The sequence below is a fragment of the Ursus maritimus genome, unplaced genomic scaffold (assembly GCF_017311325.1).
Source record: "Ursus maritimus isolate PB19 unplaced genomic scaffold, ASM1731132v1 scaffold_17, whole genome shotgun sequence".
Taxonomy (NCBI): Eukaryota; Metazoa; Chordata; class Mammalia; order Carnivora; family Ursidae; genus Ursus; species Ursus maritimus.
This window is the reverse complement of record NW_024424119.1, coordinates 23,793,056-23,810,812: the sequence shown is the minus strand read 5'-3', so window position 1 is coordinate 23,810,812 and position 17,757 is coordinate 23,793,056. Positions and strand designations below refer to the sequence as shown.

At 43.3% G+C, this 17,757-nt stretch overlaps 1 protein-coding gene across 2 annotated transcripts in view; it reads left to right on the top strand.

Annotated features, from left to right (window-relative positions):
• The first annotated feature begins 315 nt into the window (after nt 1–315).
• DCAF12 (DDB1 and CUL4 associated factor 12) overlaps nt 316–17,757 on the top strand; it is a 32,598-nt gene continuing 15,156 nt past the window's right edge. Inside the window, exons 1-2 of one of the 2 annotated variants that reach the window (XM_008695128.2) lie at nt 316–633; nt 1,704–1,958. In XM_008695128.2, coding sequence (XP_008693350.1) covers nt 556–633; nt 1,704–1,958 — 333 coding nt within the window. In that variant the 5' untranslated portion in view covers nt 316–555. The remainder of the gene's footprint in view (nt 634–1,703; nt 1,959–17,757) is intronic. The other variant, XM_008695127.2, reaches the window with a different exon arrangement.

Below are 17,757 nucleotides of genomic sequence, written 5' to 3'. Positions count from 1 at the left end.
GGAGCGAGGATAGTCGTCCTCACTTCCGGGTACTTGCGGATGGGCGGGCGGGGGTCCGAGGTCGGCCGCCAGAACGCAGAGTCCTCTGACCCCAGGTCTTCCACCTCCAGCGGCCGTCTGACGACCGTTGGAAATGCGCGGGCGGCAGCAAAACAACCGCCGCGGACTCTCCACTTGCAGGCCCTAAACCCCACCCCTGAAGGCCCGGCAGCATCGCCGTGGCGACATGCTGCGAAGTGCGGCTGCGCAAGGGTGACGGAGCGCGGGCGAGGGGGAGGGGGTGTTTTGGTTCTAGCCGCTCGCCGTCCTTTCAGACTCGTTGGTCTGAAAGCTTCTCGTTCCTTCCTCCCCTGCCCCTGCCCCTTCCCTTTCCCTTTCCCGGCCCCAGTCCTCCCTCCCTCCTTTCCCTGTGCTTGTCTTCTCGGGTCCGGGCCATTTTCCGGGCCAGGCGCACAAAAGTGCGTGGCCCCGGGGCCCAGTTTATGACCCGCCGTCTTGCTAACCCTCGCTACCCCCGCCCCATGTGGCTGCGGGGCCGCTGCGGCGCTGCCCACTATGGCCCGGAAAGCAGTTAGCAGGAAGCGGAAAGCGCCCGCCTCGGCAGGAGCTGGGAGCGACGCTCAGTGCCCGCAGGTGAGGGTTGAGAGGCCTGGACCCTTATATCTCCGAGGCACCCAGAGGGGGATAGGTTTTAAGGTCAGGGAACCGGAACCGGAGACCGAGGTCTGTAGGCAGAGGTGGGGCAAGAGCGGAACCCCAGGCTTTTGGGACAGGGACGGGCCCTCAGGAGTTCATAGGAGATCAGAAAGGCCGGAGAAATGAGGAGCTAAAGGGAAACTTGGAAACGGGACATATTCCGCGGAAGCCCAGCAGCTGGTAATGGGGCTTGAGGGGAAACTAGAATCTTGGCTTTGGAGGAAGGAAAACCGACGAGGGGAATCAGAAAACCTCCCAGAAGATACTGGGAGGGAGAGTGAAGTCCCTCTTCCTGGGCCCCGGGAAGGGGAGATGATTGCGTCCTTTATATGGGAAGGAGTTTCCGTCTGGATACTTAAAGCCCTGAGGTGGGCTTTTTTGGCCCTTAGGACCCATATAAAAAACAGCAGTTCTCAGGTATCATCCCTATAACGCCCTTGTTGAACGCCTATTCGGACTCAGATTTCCCGTGCCTCCTACCCTGTTAGTGTGTGATTTTTCCAATTCTTTAACCGCCTGGAGTGTGGGCCTGGTGACAGGGGGTCGCCCTGATAGCGCATCCCTGGAAGTCCTGGAACCCCAGGCTGGCCCCAGCTGCTCTCTCCATGCTCCACGGGGAGTACAGACTGGAGAGGAAGAAGGGTCCTGGGTAGAGATGCAGCCCAGTTCGGCATGGTAATAATTTGGTCCCTCATTCCCTTCCCTATCAAGGATAACTTTAGGGGCTCTGAATCCTTCACCCCTAACAGGGCTAGTAAACCTTTTGACCTCTTTTCTGCTTCCTTTCCCTTGTCTTTCAGTCCTTGTTTCTTGTAGGTAGGTTTGACTATGAGCAGCATCTTCTCAGTGTTGGAAGAGTTAAACTGGACTTTCTATATTGAGATTCCTATTCTCTTGTACTTGTATTTCTGTTGTACGTAAATTGCAGGATGAGTTCTTGGTGATTTCTTTGATTTATTCTGAAGAAAGGTAGCCAAAGCCCTAATTTCTAATGTTGCTTTCCACAGTTTGGCTGGGATCACTCACTTCACAAAAGGAAAAGACTCCCCCCAGTGAAGAGATCCTTAGTGTACTACCTGAAGAATCGAGAAGTCAGGCTTCAGAATGAAAGCAGCTATACTCGAGTGTTGCATGGCTATGCAGCACAGCAACTTCCCAGTCTCCTGAAGGAGAGAGAGTTTCACCTTGGGACCCTTAATAAAGTGTTTGCATCTCAGTGGCTGAATCATAGGCAAGTGGTGTGTGGCACAAAATGCAACACGGTAAGTGTCTGGGAGTTAAGTGAACCTTATCTTAGGGCCTGGATGCATTTGGGCTGCACATGCTCTGGAACCTCTCACTGCTCATTTTCTCCATCAGTTTCTTTTGGGAGGAGATTGCCTCACTCTGCTTTCCATTCCCTCCCTATCTGTTGTTAACTTCTTCCTGTCTTTCTGTCCCTTTTCCCATTTCCTCCTTTTCCTGATAAATCTTCAGAGGACTGTTTCTTTAGGCCTCTTGCCATACAGCTGTTCCACTGCTTTTAGAATTTTTTTGGCCTCACCTTTTTATGTTGCTTAAGTCAGAGACCTTAGAGGAAAGACTTAGGAAAGAATGATGCTCAGGGCATCAGTCAGGATACATAAAAGTGGAAACCTAGGTCTTATCTACTAAGCTAAGGGCATATATAAAAATATTTTAAGTAGCACTTGGAGCGTGCCTGGGTGGCGCAGTTGGTTAAGCGTCCGACTCTTGGTTTTGACTCAGGTCATGATCTCAGAATCATGAGATTGAGCCTGGTGTTGGCCTCAGCATGGAGTCTGCTTGAGATTTGTCTCTCTTTCCCTCGGCCCCTCCCACTTGCGTGTGCGTGCTAAGATAAATCTTAAAAAAAAAAAAAGTATCACTTGGTTCAGGAGAGGAATAAAGCAAACCTTTTTTTTTTTTTTTCCCGAACATTCTTTTTTAGGAAGTAGAATTTAAAGTAGAATTAAAGATTTCCTTTAAGAAAGGGCAAAGAATGTGTGCTTGGTGGTATATTTCAGGTTCTTTGCAAAGTAGCCTCCTGAAAAGGATTCAAAAGAGAGAAAAATTAAGTATTCCATGAGGAGAGTGTTTTTACACAGAATGAATTAGAAAATAGCTATAAGTGGATGAAGGGAAAAATTTATCAGCTATATAATAAGCACAATTAAAGGCATAGATAAAATATGTCAATCCAGGATTGGATATTGCAGATATGATTGGAACGGAGGGACACAAATATGATGTCAGAGGAATAGCAAGAGGCAGGGCCTGCAGGTGGGAAACGATTCCAAATGAAGCATGAGAAGAGATAGGAGAGAGCCCCAACTCCTCTTTCCATTTTTCAGCTCACCCTGGGTGAACAGACAATAGACATGTCGTGATGGTAAATTCACCTTAAACGGAAACACGTCTTGGATTAACTGAAAGAGGGAAGGTTGCTGTAGATCAAGAGTGTCATAAGTACTAGAAGTGTTTTTTTATAAAGGAGATAGGCAAAGATTTAAACATGAGTTTTAAGGAAATAATCATCGTGGTGGTTGGGGCCCAGCTGGCATTTCCTCTTCTGTTGAAGGTTGCTACTTGTCATACAGAAGCCTTTCGAAACTGAATAGTGGTGGCAAGCCTCAACAAAACTTCCTTTTCCTAGTCTCTCAGGCAACCACTCTGGTTTACGAGAACTGTCATTATTGTCATTTGGAGTAGAAGAAGAGTCTCCCATTTGGAGAAATTCATTCCACTCTCCATATATACCATTATAGTGTTTTGCCCGGCAAATGTTGTTGAATTATAAACTAAGTTAATGATAGTCTCCTTCTTCTTGACTTTATTGGCCCTATTTCAAAAGTTTGCATAATGTTAAGTAATAATTTAATGTACTCTTAATACCTACCTCTTTCTGTCATCCTGTTTCCTCATAACCTAACATGTTTACATAAGGGCCTGTTTTCTTTATAATTTGTTTTGTTATTTGTTTAGCTTCCAGAACCAAAGCAGGGAACCAGGAATGCTGCTCTTTGAACTTTGTGAGGTTTGACAAATGATTCCCTTATCTGCGCCTTTTTTCCCCCATCTGTAACGTGGGAGTGGTAATATCCAGAGCTGAGAAGGTGGCTGTGCACTTCTCGGGAAATACTTGAAGTTAACAATATCTTCCTTATGCAAAAATAGTAGTGGTGATAATGAATGCAAAGCTTTTTCCAATGTTCTTTGCATTCCCTGGGACTTCCCTCAGTTTGAAAGAAAGGAAAATTAAACAATTAGAATTGTCTTTGGATAGTATGTGAAGATTTGGGGGGAAGAATGTCAGTAGTAATGAAGTGTCAGTAATAAATGAAGTTTCGATGTATTGAAATTTTGCTATCAATGAAGCAATTTTAATGTATTAAGTCGGAAAAGTATACCACAACCATTTATATCCTAAAATAGCCTGTTAATTAATGTACCTGCAGCTCAGAAGCTGTTTTTGTCTTGGATGCTATTGGTATTCATCAGCATTTAACTGAAGGTACACAAATGCTAAAAAAGCCAGGTTATGGGGCTCCTGGGTGGCTAAGTTGCGTGTCTTCCTTTGGCTCAGGTCATGATCTCTGGGCCCTGGGATCGAGGCCCCTGTTGGGCTCTCTGCTCAGCAGGGAGTTTGCTTCTCCCTCTCCCTCTCTGTGCTCTCTCTCTATAAATACAATCTTAAAAAAAAAAAAAAAAAAAACCAGGTTATTTTCAAGTTAACTAGCTTGTGGCAATAGTATTGAAACCTCTGCTGAGGCATTAGATCATTCTTTTTGAAAAAAAAGGCAGCAGATAGATTTTGTAAACCTTTCTGTAGCTTGATACCTGAGGTGAGAATTGCCCTCTGCTGTGGGCTAACACTTAAACTAGGAGCAGTCATTCAACCTTTGAATTTTCTGGGCCCAGTAAGCACAAGAAGGACTGTGAAAATGTCCAGCATATGTTTTAATCATTAATAATGTTTGTATGGTTATATTTTACTAAATTAATAAAAGAAAAAGGGGTAATAGCCTTAATTGGAACATGGGCCTGGAAACCAGGATGGGTAGGTATATTTCCCTGTTTTAGGGTTACAAAGTCAGATTGTCTACAGAGCTGGACAGAAAAACTAAATAAGAGAAGCTTGCCAGGGGCGCCTGGGTAGCGCAGTCGTTAAAGCGTCTGCCTTCGGCTCAGGGCGTGATCCCGGCGTACCGGGATCGAGTCCCACATTGGGCTCCTCCGCTATGAGCCTGCTTCTTCCTCTCCCATTCCCCTGCTCTGTTCCCTCTCTCGCTGGCTGTCTCTCTGTCACATAAATAAATAAAATCTTTAAAAAAAAAAAAAAGAGAGAAGCTTGCCAAGCACAAGACAGTAAGTTGTGGGGACTGCAAAGAGCCAGAGAAGGTATTCTTGGCTCCAGGCCGTTGTTGCCATGCAAGAATTTGAGCCTATTGAGCCTATTGTTAATTTTCCTTTCCTTTTCTTTCTTTCTTTCTTTCTTTCTTTCTTTCTTTCTTTCTTTCTTTCTCTTTTTTTTTTTTTTTAAAGAGAAACTGGGAATCTGGATTTTTATGGGGGAAGTATCAACCACTTATGAAGATTATTTAGGATCTGGTGTGACAAGAGCTTTAGGTATCTGGAAGAGAATTGGGAGATTAACGTTGGAAAGGCTCTTTAGGATCAAATTATGGAAGCCATTGAGTGTCAAGCTAAGATTTTATTTGGTGGGGAATGGAGAGACAAGACCCAGGGATTTTAAGCAGGGAGTGACGCAGTTTTGGAGTAGTGCTTTAGGGAAAGCAGTTACAGGATGCTAGTGCTATAGTATAAATGAGGTAATAAGGGCCAAAAGCAAGATAGTGCAGGGAGAGAGAGGAGAAGACATAGAGAATATATTTTGAGAGAGGCGCCTGGCTGGCCCAGTTGGTGGAGCATGCGACTCTTGATCTCGAGGTTGTGAGTTTGAGCCCCATGTTGGGCATAGAGCCTACTTAAAAAAAAATTTTAATACATTTTAAGAGGTATACAATCTGTAGATGGTGATATGCTCAGATGTAATGCAGAGGATTAAGTTAAAATTGATACTGATGTCTTGAAAACCTGGGTAACCGGAAAGATGGCAAGAGGAAGGAGTATTGAACAGATTTGAAAAGAAAATGAGTTTAATTTTCTGCTTTCACTTAGTTGAAATTTAAGTGGGGGTAAAGATTGAAGTTAGTGGTTTGGGAATAGTCATCTATATATAAGGGATTATTGAAATTAGTGTACTACCATGGGGGAGAGGGTAAAGAAGACACTCTTAAGTTCCATAAACCTTCCCTAAAATTGCAAAAATTTCATTACATGAGTATTTTCTGGGCACAATGAGGGGGTTGTGGTATGGGGAGCAGTCCATAGTTCTCATTACATTTTCAAAGGGAGTACTGTGAGCCAAAAATGGGTAAGAACCATTGATATTGAAAGGGTACCTAAAGATAGAACCTTGGAGTAGGAACGTCAGAGAACTAGGAGGGGATATTTTGGGGCAGCCCGGCTGGCTCAGTCAGAAGAGCATGTGACTCTTGATCTCAGGGTCGTTAAGTTTAAGCCCCACATTGGGTGTAGAGATTACTTAAAATAAATATATATATTTTTTAAGATTTTATTTATTTATTTGACAGAGTTAGAGACAGCCAGCGAGAGAGGGAACACAAGCAGGGGGAGTGGGAGAGGAAGAAGCAGGCTCATAGTGGAGGAGCCTGACGTGGGGCTCGATCCCGTAACGCCGGGATCACGCCCTGAGCCGAAGGCAGACGCTTAACCGCTGTGCCACCCAGGCGCCCCAAAATAAATATAATTTTTAAAAAAGAGAAGGAAAGGGAATATTTTGAGAGGGGGCAATTTGAAGAGAAAGATGGTGATAGAGTGGTAATATATGTAGAGTATGAGGTATATAATTTTAGATTCTTATTTCTCATTTACTAATGCCCTTCAGCCAAAGACTATCAAGAACTTAGTATAGTAGATACAACTGCTTATTGCAGCTCCAGAGAACCTACACCAAAGGGAACCATGGGACCTCCCAGTAAGAGGGTGTTAGAAAGAACTTAAAAGGGCGATTTGGGGGGAATGCTTAAAGAAATGGGATTTTCACAGGAAAATTTCCTGTTAAATTATTTTCACCAAGACACCAAAGCCTAGCTGAGAGTACTAGGTTAACTCCTAGATGTCAGGGCTGCTTTCTTTTTTCTCACCATTTCCCAGAGTGATGGGCAGGGGTATACTGCTGACTTCACAGATAGAGTTGGTGGATTATAATGAAGCAGAAAAGGGGTGCCAGGCTGGCCCAGTTGGTAGAGCATATGAGTCTTGATATCAGGGTTGTAAGTTTGAGCCCCACATTGGGTATAGAGATTACTTAAAAATAAAGTTTAAAAAAAATGAAGCAGGGGCGCCTGGGTGGCACAGCGGTTGAAGCGTCTGCCTTCGGCTCAGGGTGTGATCCCAGCGTTATGGGATCGAGCCCCACATCAGGCTCCTCTGCTATGAGCCTGCTTCTTCCTCTCCCACTCCCCCTGCTTATGTTCCCTCTCTCGCTGGCTGTCTCTATCTCTGTCGAATAAATAAATGAAACCTTTAAAAAAAAAATTAAAAAAAAAATAAAAAAAATGAAGCAGACAAAATGAGTTTGGGCTGCGATTTGCAGTCAGATGGGAGGAAGGAGAACTTTGAGGAGCCTGATATTGGGTGTGGGGAGGAATGGTAGACATCAGGGTTGAGGAAATAGCTGTAATGTTGTCCCTGAGTTTCCATATGAATGATAAAAGCAGAATATGAAATCCAGTCTGATACACGGGAAAACAAAATATGGTGAAGTGTGGGAGTTTTGCTCTGACCAGATCTTTAATTCATGCTTCTTCATTTTACTATTTTATTCCCCAAAGGGATTATACCCTTTTATTTTTATTTTTTTTTAAAGATTTTATTTATTTGAGAGAGAGAGCATGCACGCACAAGCAGGGAGAGCTGCAGGCAGAGGGAGAAGGAGAAGCCAACTCCCCGCGGAGCAGGGAGCCTGATGTGGGACTCGATCCCAGGACCCGGGGATCGTGATCTGAGCGGAAGGCAGACGCTTAACCGACTGAGCCACCCAGGTGCCCAAATTAGCCATTTTTCAAATGACCTGATTATTCTCTGCCTAGTAAGAAATGTGCAGATTTATCCCAGAATTAGTCTTATGTTATTTTCAGAATATTTGACTCTCTTACTTTATTTTTAAAAAAGATTTTGTTTATTTATTTGAGAGAAAGAATGAGCAGGAAGGAGGACAGAGGGAGAGAGAGAAGCAGACTCCGTGTTGAGCAGGGAGCCTGACGTGGGACTCAATTCTAGCACCCAGAGATCATGACCTGAGCTGAAGGCAGATGCTTAATGGACTGAGCCACCCAGGCGCACCTCAGAATATTTGACTCTTGAAGAGGAAGATTTTAGATGTAGAAATGATAGAATTGCTATGTTGATTCTGAGCCCCATTTCTTATTAACGTTCTGCTTATAGACAAGCCCCAGGTACCTTCTCCTAAGCCTTTCTTCTCCCACCTTTAAAATAAATGGAGAGAGAGTAGTACCTGCCCAGCAGAGTCATAAACAGAATTAAATAAAACGTTGGTTAGCACAGTGTGTAAAAGTTGTATTTAGTTGGGGCGCCTGGGTGGCTCAGTCATTAAGTGTCTGCCTTCTGCTCAGGGCGTGATCCCAGAGTCCTGGGATCGAGCCCCACATCAGGCTCCTCCGCTGGGAGCCTGCTTCTTCCTCTCCCACTCCCCCTGCTTGTGTTCCCTCTCTCGCTGGCTGTCTCTCTCTCTGTGTCAAATAAATAAATAAATAAAATCTTTAAAAAAAAAAAGTTGTGTTTAGTAAATTGTTGATGTAATTAATCGTGGTGGCGATTTGATGATTCTAGATTTTAGGTGTATTTCTGGCCAGACTCAGGTATGCTTAAGGTAAATAGTGAACATTGCTGTATCCTATAAATGGCTTCTTTCTGTATGCCAGTCACATCCCAAGTAGCTTAAACACGTTTAAATAATTCATCTAGGGGCTTCTGGGGGCTCAGTCAGTTGTGTCTGCCTTTGGCTCAGGTCATGATCTTGGAGTTCTGGGATCGAGCCCCATGTCGGGCTCCCTGCTCAGCGGGGAGTCTGCTTTTCCCTTTCCCTCTGCCCTTCCATCCCTGCTCATCCACTCGCTCTCTCTCAAATAAAAAAAAATATATTTATCATATACTATTATTATATAATTATATAACAAAGTACAATTAAGAAATTATATTTCATTATAGAAAGAATACAGATAAAAGCAAAACATTTACTGTGTACAAATTATAATATCTAGTTGTGATAAGGATGTAGTGGAACAGGTACATATATACATTGCCACTAAAACCCTTTATTGACAGTAATTTGGTATTATATTTCAAAAATCTGGTACATATTACTTGTTGAATGAAGAGCCTAAAAGTATTATACCCTTTGACCTAATATTTTCAGACTAGGGAATTTATCCAAAGGAAGAGAAATCTTTTTTTTTTTCTTCAAGATTTTATTTATTTATTCATGAGAGACAGAGAGAGAGAGGGAGGCAGAGGCAGAGGGAGAAGCAGGCTCCCACCGAACTCCATCCCAGGACTCTGGGATCATGACCTGAGCCGAAGGCAGACGCTTAACCAACTGAGCCACTCAGGCGCCCCAAGAGAAGTCTTTTTTAACAAGATAGTCATTGGAAGCTATTTTATCTAAACACTAACAAAAGGAGGGATGCCTGGGTGGCTCAGCATCTGCCTTCAGCTCAGGTCATGATCCTGGGGTCCTGGGATCAAACCCTGTATGGACTCCCTGCTCAGCGGGGAGTCTACTTCTCCGTCTTCCTCTCCTTCTGCCCCTCCCCCTGCTCCTGCCCACACACACTCTCTGAAATAAATAAATTGAATCTTAAACAAAAAATACTAATAAAAGGAGAATACTTGAGTATTTTATGGTAAATCATATCTGCATGATATTATGCAGAAATTAACATAATTATGAATACTAATCGCACACAAAGCTTTTTTTTTTTTTAAGATTTCATTTTTTGGGGCACCTGGGTGACTCCCATAGTTAAACGGCAGCCTTCAGCTCAGGTCATGATCTCCTGGTCCCAGGATCCAGCCCTGTGTCCCTGTTGAGCAGAGAGTCTGCTTCTCCCTCTCCCTCTGCCCCTCCGCGTTCCCCCGGGCCCCCCCATGCTTTCTCTCTCAAATGAATAAATAAAATCTTTTTAAAAAAAATGAAAAATTATTGTATTTCTTTGAGAGAGCAAGCGAGAGAGCTTGGGGCTGGGGGCAGGCAGAGGGAGAAGGAGAGGCAGACTCCCCAGTGAGCAGGGAACCTGAGGTATGGCTTGATTCCAGAACCCTGGGATCATGACCTGGTCTGAAGGCAGCCACTTAACCAACTGAGCCACCAAGGAGGCCAAACACACAAAGTATTTGATAAGTGTAACAAGGCATAAAATTCTTTTTTTTTTTTTTTTTAATTTATTTTAGTAATCTCTACACCCAGTATAGGGCTGGAACTCACAGCCTCGAGATCAAGAGTTGCACGCTCCTCTGACTGACCCAGTCAGGCACCCCAAGATACAAAATTCTATCTGTGCTTATTATAGCTACACACATTTATGCATGCATGTGGTTAAGGAGTAAACAGGAACTGGACAAATGAAAAAACAGATTTGAAAAGAGAGGGGGCACCTGGCTGTCTCAGTCGGTGGAGCGTGTGACACTTGATTCTCGGGATCATGAGTTAAAGACCCATATTGGGCATAGAGATAACTTAATAAAAATTTAAAAAAGGGACACCTGGGTGACTCAGTTGGCTGGGCGTCTGCCATTTCTTCAGGTCACGATCCCAGGGTCCTGGGATTGAGCCCCTCCTTGGGCTCCCTACTCAGCGGGGAGCCTGCTTCTCCCTCTGCCTGTGGCACTACTCCTGCTTGTGCTTGCTCGCTCTCTCTCTCACAAATAAATAAAATCTTTAAAAAATTTTTTGTTTAAAAGAGGATTCTGAGTGCTCTGTCTTGCTTTTTTTACTTCTATTGTTGATAAAATATTGTTAATAAACTTTTTTTTTAAGATTTTATTTTTATTTATTTATTTGAGACAGAGGAAGAGAGAACATGAGTGGAGTGAGGGGCAGAGGGGGAAGCAAACTCCCCACTGAGCAGTGAGTCAGACACGGAACTCCATCCCAGGACCCTGGGATCATGACCTGAGCCGAAGGCAGATGCTTAACCGACTGAGCCACCCACGCACCCCAAACTTGTTTTTTCTTTAAATGTTACTTCAGCTGAATGACTCTTGTTTTTTCTTAGCCTAAAACAGTGGCGGAAATGGCCTTGCTCAGTTACCATTCATTGCTTGTCTCCTGACAAAGATTTAACACAGTTATGTATTATATACCTCCTTTGGGGAGAGGGAATAAAATACACTGGTAGGATATATAACAAAAGGAGTTTCCTTTCTGAGTCACACAAGGAGTTTTTTGGAGCTCAAAATAACAGAGAGAGATCTTTCTTCTCAGTGGGCAAGTACACAACCATATTGTCCTTAAGTCTTTGTGCTATAATGCTCAGGAAATAAAAGTGAAAGAAAAAGGATTATATAGTATTATCATTGTTTTAATACTGTTATTATTGAAAGCTTATAATTTCTTAATATACCAGATAAGTAATTAATATGTGACTATAATCTCTGTTCTCCAGTAATTTGTGGCTTAGAGATAAGTAAGACTTGCTGCTAATTCTGAGTAGATGGCTTTATACCTAAAAATGCTGTAGGGGAAGAAAAAGCTGAGAATGTCTTGTATAGAAATTGTTTTCTTCTGAGTAATCTGTACATAAATATTCGCATCTTTGAGTGCTACAGAAATCAATTTCTGTCTTCCACAGAAAGAAGTGAGGACTTGTGTAAAATAAGACAGTAGGTCAGTTCTTTTATTTACCCTTCTATTTTTCTTTTTTTAAAATTTTTATTCATTCATTTATTTTTTTTTAAAGATTTTATTTATTCGTTAGAGCGAGCAAGCACACAAGCATGGGGAGTGAAAGGCAGAGGGAGAAGCAGGCTCCCTGCTAAGCAAGGAGCCCGATGTGGGACTCGATCCCAGGACCCTGGGATCATGACCTGAGCCAAAGGCAGACACTTAACCAATTGAGCCACCAGGCGCCCCTATTCATTTATTTTTTTAAGCTGGGCGTGGAGCCCATCACAGGACTTGAACTCAACCCTGAGATCGAGATCTGAGCTGAGATCGAGTCAGACACTCAACTGACTGAGCTACCCAGGGTCCCTGTGCCCTTCTATTTTTTCTGATTGGATGGTACCACTTGGAAGGAGGACACAGATTTTCTAATTATATGAAAGCAATACTCAGTTGGGTTCTGATTTTGTAGTTTTAAGAGGAGTTTTTTTTTTTTTTTTTTAAAGATTTTATTTATTTATTTGACAGAGATAGAGACAGCCAGCGAGAGAGGGAACACAAGCAGGGGGAGTGGGAGAGGAAGGAGCAGGCTCACAGCGGAGGAGCCTGACGTGGGGCTCGATCCCATAAGGCCGGGATCACGCCCTGAGCCGAAGGCAGACGCTCAACCGCTGTGCCACCCAGGCGCCCCAAAGAGGAGTTTTTTTTAACCAAATGTTTGTCAAGGTACTTCAAGTAGCTAAACCTCTGTGGTATGCTGTCAGAGGCTCTTTACTTGTTGACTTTGGGGTGGGTACTAGGCAGAATCTTAGGTGTTGTGCTAAAAGTGACTTTGAGACTTATTTTTATGGGTTTTTTAAATTTATTTTTATTTTTTTTAGTAGGCTCTATGCCCAACATGGAACTTGAACTCACAACTCCTAGATCAATAGTCGCATGCTCTACCAACTGAGTCAGCTAGGTGCCTCAGGACTTATTTCATTTTTAACAGAGACCTCCAGAATCAGGGATTAGAAATCAATTTATTGGGGGCATCTGGAGGCTCCGTCAGTAGAGCATGTAACTCTTGATCTCAGGGTTATGAGTTCAAACCCCATGTTGGTTGTGGAGATTATTTAAAAATAAAATCTTTTTTAAAAAGCTTATTCGGGGGCGCTTGGGTGGCGCAGTCTTTAGGCGTCTGCCTTCGGCTCAGGGCGTGATCCCGGCGTTCCGGAATTGACCCCACGTCAGGCTCCACCGCTGGGAGCCTGCTTCTTCCTCTCCCACTCCCCCTGCTTGTGTTCCCTCTCTCGCTGGCTATCTCTCTGTCAAATTAATAAATAAAACCTTTAAAAAATAAAATAAAAAGCTTATTCATTTAATACCATAGCATGAACAGCTTTCCAGGTTAATAAATACCTCTACTCCATTTTTTTCTCAAGTAAACTGTACCCCCAGCAAGGGGCTTAAACTCATGACCCCAAGATCAAGAGTCACATGTTTTAACTGAGCCACCCAGGCGCCCCATTCTTTTTTTTTTTTTCTTTTAAGCTTTTATTAACTAATCTCACCCAGTGTGGGGCTCAAACTTACTACCTGGAGATCAAGAATCACATGTTCTTCCACTGGAGGCAGCCAGGCACGCCTGAGCACCCCATTCTTAAAAGCTCTATAATAGTCTATTATGTGGTTATATTGTGGTGTTTCACTATTTAAAAATTTATTTTAGGTGCACTGTGTGACTTGGTTGGTTAGGCGTCCAACTCTTTTTTTTTTTTTTTTTAAGATTTTGTTTATTGTCAGAGAGGGAGAGAGCATGCACAAGCAGGGGGAGGGGCAGGCAGAGGGAGAAGCAGGCTCGCAAGGAGCCCCATGCGGGACTCGATCCCAAGACCTTGGGAACATGACCTGAGCTGAAGGCAGCTGCTTAACCGACTGAGCCCCCTAGGCGTCCCAAGAGTCCAACTCTTTTTTTTTTTTTTTTAAAGATTTTTTTTATACATTTGACAGAGATAGAGACAGCCAGTGAGAGAGGGAACACAAGTAGGGGGAGTGGGAGAGGGAGAAGCAGGCTCCCAGTGGAGGAGCCCGACGCGGGGCCGATCCCAGGACTCCAGGACCACGCCCTGAGCCGAAGGCAGACACCCAACAACTGAGCCACCCAGGCGCCCCTCAAGCGTCCAACTCTTGATTTAGGCTCAGGTCATGATCTCAGGGTTGTGAGATTGAGCCCTGTGTCAGGCTCTGCACTGGCATGGAAACTGCTTAAGATTCTGTCTCTCCCTCTTTCTTTTCCCTCTTCCTCTCTCTCTAAGTAAGTGAATAAAAAATAAATACTCTTTTTTTTTTTTTAAGATTTTATTTATTTATTTATTTATTTATTTATTTATTTGACACAGTGTGAGAGAGAGAGAGAGAGAAAGCACGAACCAGGGGGCAGAGGGAGAGGGAGAAGCAGGCTCCCTGCTCAGCAGGGAGTCTGATGTGCGGCTTGATCCCAGGACCCTGGGATCATGACCTGAGCCAAAGGCAGATGCGTAACCAACGGAGCTACCCAGGCACCCCTTCATTTTATTTTTTTTTTAAAGATTTTTTTAAAGGAATCTCTACACCCAGTGTGCCCACTGTGGGGCTCAAACTCAAAATCCCAAGATCAAGAGTCGCATGCTCCACCTGACTGAGCCAGCCTGGTGCCCCAAAATTAATGCACTCTAGTTAAAACTGTTCATCCATCATTATTTCCTTAGCTTAAGTTCCTAAAATTGAAAATTGTAGGGTTTACACTGTTTAATTTTTGATACATACTGTCTGACCATTTTCTATTGTTTTCTTTGTCTTGACTTTCTTCTTTGCTCTTACCCATCTTCTAGGTTTGGGATAGGAAATGGATTCTTCTGCTTCAGTTTCAGTTGTCTTCCCTTTACCCAACTTTCAGGAGACTTAGGCTGTCCACTTGCCTTTTCCTGTCGGGCTTAGAATAATTTATCTGTTTTTTTTTTTTTTTTTTTTAGTAAGTGCTTATTGTTATTTTTCTTTTCAAATATTTTATTTATTCATTTGAGAGAGACAGAGCATGAGCAGTGGGGAGAGGCAGAGGAAGAAGCAGATTCCCCCTGAGCCAGGAGCCCCACATGGAGCTCACCATGGGGCTTGACATGGGGCTCGATCCCAGGACTGGGAGATCAGGACCAAAGGCAGAAGCTTAACCATCTGAGCCACCCAGATGCCCCAGTATAATTTACCTTGTTGTCTGTGTGACCTATGTGGATTTACTTTCTTCATTAGGCTGGAGCTAAAACACTTTGGAATTTAAGTAACTTTGTGAGCCCCTCCATTTTATTAAGCTACCTTGATCTTTCTATGTGTACACATTTTGCGTGTACCCTACATACACTATACATACATTCAGAGATGTACTCTAGTCTTATAAGCTTCCTGATTGTAAGGACTTTGCTTTATTTTTTTCCCATCTATTCTAGAATGTAGGCTGCAGGGAGCCATTAAGACTCAAACTTACCTTGCCATGCTGCTAGTTCCTGGCAGGGATCCCAGTAGGTTAATGTAGAACAGCCCCATTCTGGGATTTGTTACAGAAGCTGCATGAAGCCTTGGTCCCTTGTCAGAGAGCTTGGGGAGATATTCTGTGGCAGCTCATTCACATCCCTTTCCCTTCCTTTGAAAAAGCAAAAAGGTTCTGTCCTACACATGGTGCTTTGTCATTCCTCTGCAAGAGTGAGGTTGGGGTAAACTCCTGGTGTCTTGGGCCCTCTGGAGACCCAAATGTTGCCAGCTTTTTCATTTTCCTTGTGTCAAATGTTTTTCATCAAGAGTAGATGAAACTACACCATACAAAACTGAACAAACATTGGAATAATGTATTACTATTAACTGTTACTTGTTCAGCACCAATTCTGTGCTGAGCCCTGTGCTAGACGCTTTATGTTTTATTAGATCTCTTAGCGACCCTAGAGGCAGATATTATTCTAGTTTTATAGATAAGAAACAGGATTCAAAAAGGTTAACTGACTTGCCTAAGATCGCACAGCTAATAGATAACAAATGTGAAATTCAAATCTAGATTTCTCCCAGTCCTAAAACTGGAGAGGTTGAACTCAACACTTTCTTGGACATGAATAGATGAAACCTTATCTTCACATCTTTTCTGGATGGCAGAAATGGAGCCCTGTTTTAAGACAGGAATGGCCCAAAAAAAAAAAAAAAAAAAGGCAAAGGAATGGCCTAACACAGTGGACTAAAATAAGCTTTAGCCAACCCTCAGATTTCATAGGAGAAACTTGGATCTTTCCAGATTGCCGGTCGGTTTACTCTTGTATCTTATCAGATTCATTCATTCCTCTTAGTATACAGAGCAGATTCTCTCTGCATCAGTGTTTCTCAAGCTTCAGTGTACCTGGAGATCTCGGGAAACTCCAGATTCTGATTTAATAGGTCTAGGGCGGGGCCTGAAATTCTTGGGTTCTAACAAGTTTCTCAGTGCTCTTTTGAATAGCAAGGGTTTAGTGATTGTTAAACCTGGGCAGTCATCCGACTTAACTGGCCTGGAGATCTTGGGAAAAAGGTCAGTTTTACAGGCCCCAAAGTCAGAAATTTCTAATTGGAGGAGTTTTAGGGTAGGGCCTGGGAATTGTTTTTGTTTTATAGTTTTTCTAAGAAAGAAAATTCCCCCAAGTTATTGTGATAATCAGTTTGGGAATCATTAGTCTAGAAAGTAACATGTTATAGATGCATTGTCCCACAAAACCACCAAGGTGTAAGTGGGCAGTTAATTTTGCTTCATTAAACATTTGAGTGGCTGTGTTGTATAGAGATTATTTGCTCTAAAAGAGTAAGAAACCCACTCATGTTTATTGGAAGGGATAGTTTGCAAACTCCAAGAGCAGGAAGTATCTCTGGATCTCAGAATGAAACAGAACTAGGTCTTAGAAAACCATTAGAAGCTAAGGATGCTCATGCTGTCTCTATTCTGTTTCCTTCTCTCTGGAGACTGGCTTTGGTAGAAATTAGCCGTCCATCCAGTTTGGTCTAGTACCACCAAGCCAGTTTCACATTCCTAAGAGAATTTGATCAGTCCAGTATAGACTCTGGACTGGTTCTCCCTGAGCCAGGAGGCCATCTCTGGATAGTTCTCTTATCTGGAGACCAGGGCTTACATCAAACACACCTAGATGTGGGGTTCCCCCTAACATTATTGGGCAGGCTCCCTGAAAGGTGTCTTCTACATGCACTTACTATGTAGCCTTGCATTGTTGAGGCAGAATTATAGAGCCAAATAAGATAAATCCCCTGCTCTTTGAATTTTAGCTTATTGGGGGAGAGAGACAAAGATTTTAAAGCGGTGATACAGTCTAAATGTTGTGGGTAGAGAGCTGACTGGGAAACCTATAAGAGAGAAACTTAGCCAGCCTGGATATTTAGGGAATATTCAGAGAGGACGTGTCTGAACTGAATCATGAAAAATAAGTACATGCTGGCCAGGTATAGAAAAGAGGGAGAAAGCATTGCTGGCATTGTGAATAGCATGAGCATGAAACAAAATAATTATATTCCATTAAAGATTTTTGTGTGAATAATAGTTAATAAGCTGATATTTCTAGATCATAGGTCCGTGGCAGGATGTAAAGATAGGTTGAGCCACGTTGAGGAATCTTGATGCCAAAACTCTAGGGAGTTTAGATTTAGGTTAAGAGGAACCAATGGATTTTTTTTTTTTAAGATTTTATTTATGGGGTGCCTGGATGCCTCATTCGGTTAGGCATCTGACTCTTGGTTTCAGCTCAAGTGGTGATTTCCTGGGAGCCCCATCCACGGCGCGCTCCTCACTCCGTGGGGGGTCTGCTTGAAAGATTCTCTCCTTCTGCCCTTCCCCCTGCTCGTTCTCTCTCTCTCTTTCTCAAATTAAAAAAAAAGATTTATTTTAGAGAGGGAATGTGCAGGCGAGGTTGTGAGGGTGGGGGCGGGGGACAGAGGGCATGGGAGAGAGAGAATCCCCAGGCAGACTCTCCATTGAGCCCAGAGCCTGATGCAGAGCCCAATCCTGTGACCCAGAGACCATGACCTGAGCAGAAATCAAG